Source organism: Halyomorpha halys, unplaced genomic scaffold, assembly GCF_000696795.3.
Source record: "Halyomorpha halys isolate HHAL.00 unplaced genomic scaffold, Hhal_1.1 Scaffold710.1, whole genome shotgun sequence".
Taxonomy (NCBI): Eukaryota; Metazoa; Arthropoda; class Insecta; order Hemiptera; family Pentatomidae; genus Halyomorpha; species Halyomorpha halys.
Genome location: NW_027104776.1, coordinates 587,480 through 595,719, shown reverse-complemented (window position 1 = coordinate 595,719; position 8,240 = coordinate 587,480). Strand labels below are relative to the sequence as shown.

The following is an 8,240-nucleotide window of genomic DNA, read 5'->3' as shown; positions in this document are numbered from 1 at the left end:
GTTATATTTTTGTCAGTAAATTTTGTGATTTCAAAAACTGAAACACCAATTCTATTGCCTTATCATCGTCTCCAATGGTTTTTGAGATATCTTGGCTTAGTCCCAAGCTATTGAGGTGTGGTGTAAAATATGGGCATCGTTGGAAAACATGGCTTATTGTTAAATTGTTATTGCAATACTGGCAGTTCGGAGGTGTTTCTTTTGATATAAGATAGGAGTGGGTGAGCCTCGTGTGACCTATTCTCAGCCTAGTCATTACAACTTCCTCTCTACGGCATTTGCGACTGGAGGTACCCCAGGGCTTGACATCCTTTTTAATAATTTTTAATTTGCTCATTGGGCTTTCGTTCCACATAGATTGCCATTGATCTTTGACTTCCTTTACAAGAGGCCTGCATATCTCTGACGGAGTTAAAATTGCTTTACCCCGTCCCGGAAGCGCGAGTGCTTCTCTTGCTGCGTGATCGGCCAGTTCATTCCCTGCGATTCCTACATGGCTTGGAACCCATAGAAATGTTACTGACATACCCATGTTGTTCAGCCACCTGTTGTTTCAGTTCAGTTTTTGTGTATACATAATTCGTAAGACAAGCAGCTACATTATAGTCCCTATCAAGCATTTATTTATTAATAAGTTAATACAATGAGATTGTATATTTATGTTTTATGATTTTTTTTATTAAAAAGAGCCAATGGGGAATAATATTGGCGTCCACATCCAGAGTGGTGAGAGTCAAATTAGTTAATGAAGGGGGTTCAAATGCATTAAATTTGAATCTTGTAGGGCACAGCTTTAATAAACATTATCCATTATGATGCATATCCACTTTATAGAGCTGACTGTTAAGAGAAGTTTCAGTTACTGAAATGCGACCATCACAGTGCAGGGTCTTAGACCTGAGGTTATTACCACACACAAACATCAGTGGACTGCACTGGGTATTTGTGGCTTCAAAGTAAAGTACACAAGACTCATACGTCAATTTTTATTTACATATTTAACTTAAATAAATAATGTGAGGTTTAATTCTTAAGAAATCGTGATGAACTTTGATATTTCAAGATTTTACTATATATTAAGAGAATTAAAATTAAAATCTGTACCACTACAACCCATGAAGGGTCAGGGGTTCAGTACTTAGTAAGGAAGTACTGTTACTAGACCAACGGTTGTGCAAGTGAGTCACTTAGAGTCCTAGATAAGGGATAGTTTGGGAAGTATTTGCCATTGTTGATATTATAGATACTGAAAATAAAGCTTTCGTTAAAAAATTATGTATTTTGTAAATGACAGTGATCCTTTATCACACTTCTGTTGACATCAGAAATTGATAAATTAATCAAATTATTATTTGATCAAAAACAAAAAAAAATATGGTACAATAACAATAATTTATTATGAATAAATAAACATATAATAATATTATTAAAAACAAATAATACATAACTAATTGATAAAAAATAAATTTACATCTAGCTTTCACTTTGTTTACACTTCTATTTAAACAATGGAATGTAGATCTTCAAACCATATTCAAAAATTCATACAAAACTGTCTTACAATACTAAACAACAACGAAGTACCTATTGTAGCTCTTGGGATACTGAATTCAATAGTCATTGTACAGCAAGGAATCAGTTTAATCAGTATATTCTTGACATGTTATCATAGTAATTTATAAATGTCACTGCATTGATGTATAACTGTTATAATTTGTACTTTCAACACAATTAGCTTATTTTCCATAGCTATTACCTAAACTAATTTATAAAATTTTGATGTTCAAATTACTTCTCAAGTTTTTGGGCAACAGCAACTATTATATTATATTCAATTATCAGATCTTCATTTACTGTATCATATTTAACGAATCCTCCTTGTTTCAAGAGATCTATCATATCTTGTATGTATTCTGATTTTAATTCATCTGGGATATAACGCAGGTATGGGTTTATTGCCTTTAGTAATGCTAAAATCAGAATTTTCAATTATAATATATGTTGAATTCATGATTAGTAAAATTGAAAATTGATAAAAATACCTAATTGGAGTCATATACTACATAAACAAGATAATATAAATCTCTTTTTGATATAATATGTTGGTTTTTGGGGCTCATTTACTTATTTGATGGTTTTGCAGATGATGACTTAGAACATTTTATTTTCAATAAAGATCTAGAACTTAACGATCTAATAGAGAGAAAGTTGAAAGTATTCATTGAAAAGATGCAATTTAACCTGGCTGTGATGAGGATAATGTAAGAAACTCTGTAAAATGCTGAGTAGAATATACTAGGGAATGCTGTACAAATACCTCCCATATTTGGATAACATAACAGTTCTGAGTTGTAAAGGTAAAGCAGAAGGTATTCAGGTGCTGGCCTTCTTACTGATAGCAAATATTGGCTTAAAAGTAAAACAAATTACAGGATTGTAAGCTGGAATATCTTCCAACAAGATAAGATAATCATAAGAAACCAAACCTCTATGAAAGTAGATAGCTTCAAATACCTCAGAAGCACAAATCTTGTCAGTAGCCCATATTCTAGGATCAAAGAAAATATCACAAAAGCTGAAACTACAACTATGCAATGCTGTCATAAAAACCATAGTGAAATGTGGGACATGGACTCTTTCATATCCAATGAATGCATAGGTACTAGATCGAGTGGAGGCTGAAACTCAGATGTGTGGAAAGAAAAAATATGGACATAGTTGAACCGCATAATAAATTGGAAAGCCATCACCCAAGATATACAGAGGTGAAGGAAGCTGTTATCAGTGGCTAAAGATCTCCGTGGTCTATTGGGCGACCGAAAAAAAAAAAAATAGAAGATGATAAAAATTGAACCTTTCATGGTTTGTAGTCATAGAGGTTTTTAATTTTTTTTAAATTTAATAATTGTAACAGCTGTGTGATACTATCTCATAATTTCTTTGAGTAGCAATAGTTGAATGAGTGGTATAAATTTTTCACCATAAAAAGATTTGCTGGTTTGGTATAAGTTTTATTGCCATCCACAATATTATATCAGGTTCAAGTTAGTAATGTTAACATCTATAGATATAGTGATCCAACTTTTGGAAAAGTGATTTATGTAAATTTCCTAGCTATTACTCAAGATGAAACAAACTGAAGACATATTAAACATAAAGAAACTACCAGAAAAAGGATAATCGAAGTATTTGGTTTGAAAGTAACATAACATTTTTTTACACTAGTCCAAGATTGTTTGATTATCGCTTCACTGACATCAATTTTTACTTGATTGGCAAATGAACTACAATCATGCCTGATTGATGAAAAGGTTATAATCCTTTCAATACAGCCCAGTGACAGCTTTATGTTTTATAGACTTTTAAAGACCTTACATGACTTCACCTAAACATTAAAATAATTTGCCATGGTACTCCATAGTTGCTTCGATGTGTCAAAAATTTGACAAACAAAGGAAAAAGACAGACGATCAACTAACAAGTGTTCTTGACGAGTTGTTCATAATAAATCCTGGTAATATATGTTAAAGAAGGGTTTTATATCCCTTTAGCTGAATGTTACTGTTAAAATTCTGGCAATCAATATAACATCTAGTTACTATATTAGAAAGATGTTTTAATACACCATTAGCAACAAGACTCCTATATCCATAGCTAAAACTATAACCAGTCAAGATTGCATGTGACAAATCAAGAAAAACTAAGTTTAAAGGTCCAAAGAGATATCTTGCACATATTCCTTCGAAGATCTTCTCTGCCTCATTCTGATACTATAATTCCAGTTATATTAAAACCATCAAATGACCATTACTCAAGCAATATATTTAATTTTTTTAAATCTATAATATTATATTAAGTATAATTTGGAAAAAATACATTAATAATCTTTATTAAAGACTTTTAAATTACTTGTTAGGGCTTCTAAGGAAGGATAATGGTGGTTTTTTTTCTGTAAATAGCAGTTTATATTATGAAAACCAACATCTTTTAGAATATCATGAAAAAATGAAGGAGGATCATCACATTTATAAAACCACTGCTGATCCTAAAATTAAACAAAGAGAAAAATTAATTTGATTTATGTTTATATTTGTTTAGAACACTATTATAGAATTATTGAAAGGAACAATAAAAATAGTGAAATTTCAACTTATTTGGGAGGTAGAAGGTATAATTCCTGAAAGATTAAAATAATTTAGTTTCAGGTGTGTACACACAAGGGATAAAACCTAAATGATTAAACTTTTCTTTGAGGCCTAACTTTTTTTTTTACCCTCTTCCTGGTCATTTCTGACATATGGGTGATTATCCTACAAGTATTGGTATCAGTACCTGATGGGGGGAAATAACCCAGCAAGTGGGGCTCCTGGTCCTTTTTGTTAACCCCTGGCGGCTACCAGAGTTGCCGGCAACTCTGGTAGCCGCCACGTACTAATCTAGGTGGGAGTGTCAAGATTCATTCCTAACTTTTATGAACCAGAGCATTACTAGTAGACAAAGCAGTAATCAATTTTGGCCATTTTTTCAAACCAATAAAACAGACTTTTTCAAGTTAGTGTTCACAATAATTGTGGTGTGTGCCTTTAGGTGTTGCAGCACACTTTATTAAGTGAGAAAACATCAGTTCCCCTGATCAGTGCCATGTTTATTCCATGGATCCACTGGTCCCCCTTACTCATGTGATTCATAAATTAAAATGAATCCAGAATGAACTGAGAAGAAATTTGCTGGAATAAAGTATAAGAAGTTATGTGATGTTGGTAATAATTAATTTAGTTAAATAAATTGACTTTTAAGAAGGAATGCATAATTTAGCTTTTTAATTATCAAGAAAAGTACCTCATATAAATGTTGACTTTTTCTTTTTAATGTTTGTTACTTTTCAAATATTAAATAAATTAATGATTTTAACTATTGTATTGTTTATAACCCAAAGTTGTTCAGAAAATAATTTAAAAGCCCTGGCGGACCCCCACGTCTTTAAGTGCCCAGAGGAGACGCTTTATTAAAGACGGCCGTTTATATTTCAACCAGTTACTACTATAACAGGCTCTTCATTTCTTGGAGTAATATTTTTGTTTTTAAACACAGTTATTTAATCCTTATCGTGTCGAGGTATGACACAACTGATTACCTTGATGAATTTGCTCCATTTATCCAAATCTTTCAACTTGTTCATTGTCATTATTACTGGATTGTCTGGTGTAATGAACATGAGCAAAATTTCACCACCAGGCTTCAGTAAAGAATATATATTCTGCATGGCTTGTCTGTAAACAAGGAAAAGAAAATTTCTCTCATTCAAGTCTGTAATTGACATTATAAAATTAAAAATTCCAAAAATAAACTAAAACAGTAACACCGAACAGTTAAATTAAAAAACTCATTACTCAAGGACTATCATTTTCAAAAGGAATACTGATTGACACAAACAAAAACTTAGTTGCCTAAAAGGAGGGATTTCCTAATATTTTTTTCCTATTAGCTTTTAACGACAACCTGTATGTATCCAAAGTTCAAGTTCTAAAAAATACTAAATTTGTAAAAATAATCGGAAGATTTTCAAAAATGAAGATAAATAAAATGTGAAATAAAACAGTGATTACCGGCTTCTGCGAATATTGTTTGTTTTAGGGTATAATTTTTGACAGGTCTTGTTACTACATACAAAACTAGTAACCTCTAAAAATGGAAATTGGTTCTTTTATTATATTATATATTATATAAGTACTGAGCTGTCAATACTTCCAACCTGCAAACTATGCTAAGGCGAATAATAAACAATATTTTTATATCTAACATAATATTATTTTTTTTTTCAAATAGAATGATTCTTAAAGATTGTTAATAATAATGTCAGTTTACTTTCATTAGTGCAGATAGGCCATATAAGAAAATATAGAATCATACACATTTCCCGATAGTAGGTATTGGCAGTTTACTGTATCGTGTATATGTTAATACAGGTTCACTGTATCGTGTCTATGTTAATAGAAAAACATAATAAATTGTTCCAGATCCCATTCTAAATTTTAATTCAAAATATTCAAAATTATAAAAAAATTTAATAATCCCACAATATCTTTTTAATCAGATATAAAAAAATTTTATATTTTGTTAAATAAACTTCTTAATATCTCTTTCTAAAGTTGCCATGATTAATCATATAATCTATTTAAGTACATAACAATATTTCAAGGTTTTTAAATATTAAATATAGAAATATTTATGAATTAATTGCATTAAAACATCCTAAGAGGAAAGAAAAATCCTTATAAAATAGTCTCCTAATCCTAATAATTCCATTGTTAATCAAGACAAAAGAAATGTCTTAAATTATATGAAATGAATATGAGGCATTTTGTCGTTAAACATGTTAACTGCAAAAATGAAAACGTTTACAATGTTAAATTGTTTGTTAATTACTGTATTTTACCTTTAACTGGTAATTACTTACCATAACTTAACATCAACATTATTCTTTTTAGATTACAAATTTGCTAAAGATTCTTTCAACAATTTATGTAATCAGCCTTAAAAAAGCTGATTCCAAAAACTGTAATTCATGAAAAATTCAGCTATTGTGTTTTACGATTGTATGCCTCATAATATAATTAGGTATATCATTTCAAATATTTTAAAAGTTATATATATTTCTTGAGTCACTGCATTGTTATGTATGTTATAGAATGCTTTCATGTCATGTTTTATGTTTGGGTTTTTATGTATGTTTTAAATTACTTTCATGAGTGTTTTTAATTGCTTCTACGAATACTTAAATTATTTGTTTCCTAAATAATTTAGTTTAGTTTTTTAAAAATATTTTTAATTGAGTGAGTTAGTTATTTAATTTATGTGCATGTTAAATTTTATTTACTTTTTACGTAAGTTTGTTTTAGTTTCTGTTTATTAATTATTTGGTATGTATTCTGTTATTATATTCAAAGTTTTTTCCTGTTGTTATAATAAATAAATTTCCAATTGTTCGATTCATGAACTCAGGGCTAGTTCTAACCAGCTGTAACTGGTGCACGTGACCGCAAGTTTATCAAGGCCTCACTCTAAGAATGAATAATTAAAACTGAATTAAAAGTTCTGTCTTGCAGTTAGAGATGAAATATTATAATAGTAAGACTAGGTTGATAAGATATTGGAAGTTAGCAAACCCACAACATTGTGTTCGTTGATAATATCTAGCTTCAATTAAAGGTCTTCGACTGCCTCTACATAAACTTAATATACAATAAATGTTTATTAATTTAATGAAAATACCTGTGATCACTTATCCAATGTAAGCAATAAAATGAAAATATTTTGTTAAAGGATTCCACTTGTAAGTTAGTTATTTCCTTTTGCTGGATGTCCTGTGTTTTGAAACTTATTCTGTCATTCTTTATAAACTTACTACAATATTTAATCATTTCTTCTGAGATGTCACAGGCGACCTAAATAAGAAATTTATTAGTTAATGTTACATGAATTTTGGTTATGTGTAATTTCAATGTTAAATGATTGATATATTGATATTTATTATAAAGAGAGAAGATTAGGACTTATTTTTATTTCTGGAATGAGTCATTCTTAACATTAACTTTTGAAGTAGAATTTAAAAATATTATAAGATGCTTTGGTTAAATTTCGGTTGAAAAATAATGACCAGAAATGATGAAAACAAAAAAAATTGATTATTAATGAAATAAATTAACGGTTTTAATGGCTACCAGGGTTGTATCTTTCGGGAGGAGAGGGAAGAGTACAGTGGATGTGACGTCTCCAGGGCCGCAACCGATGTCGAGGATCCGTTCTCCAGTTGTCCACTCCAGGAAGCCTATCCGTTCCTTCAGCAGGTCGGTGGCGTCCTTCTTTTGTAAAGAATTGGAACAAATGTAGATCAAAGGGTTGTCCATTTGTTGTCTGAAAAATGAATTGGATATAATGCTATGTAAATTTCCTGCTTTAATGAATTTGAAAAATATAATATCGGAAGATTATTGATGATTGACCGTGTGTATAGATGAATGGAATATGGTCCGGGTGCTGTCAAAAAAACTCAAATAGTAAATAATTATACTATTTTTATTGAGCCAACGTTTCGCTTAGAGGAGGGAAATATTACGAATATTTCCCTCCTTTAAGACACAACCCCTGAAACTCAGGTCGAAACGTCGGCATAAAATAAATAAATATGGTTTTGTTTATTTATGTTGTTCTTTGCTGACCGCACCCCCCGACAAACTTCT

General features: G+C 30.4%; 1 protein-coding gene across 1 annotated transcript in view; it reads right to left on the bottom strand.

Moving 5' to 3' along the window:
* Window positions 1-1,455: 1,455 nt before the first annotated feature.
* jhamt (juvenile hormone acid methyltransferase) overlaps window positions 1,456-8,240 on the bottom strand; it is a 9,112-nt gene continuing 2,327 nt past the window's right edge. Inside the window, exons 2-6 of the mRNA XM_014428286.3 lie at window positions 7,722-7,914; window positions 7,273-7,445; window positions 5,135-5,270; window positions 3,910-4,045; window positions 1,456-1,970 (exon numbers count right to left, since the gene is read on the bottom strand). Coding sequence (XP_014283772.1) covers window positions 1,789-1,970; window positions 3,910-4,045; window positions 5,135-5,270; window positions 7,273-7,445; window positions 7,722-7,907 — 813 coding nt within the window. The 5' untranslated portion in view covers window positions 7,908-7,914 and the 3' untranslated portion in view covers window positions 1,456-1,788. The remainder of the gene's footprint in view (window positions 1,971-3,909; window positions 4,046-5,134; window positions 5,271-7,272; window positions 7,446-7,721; window positions 7,915-8,240) is intronic.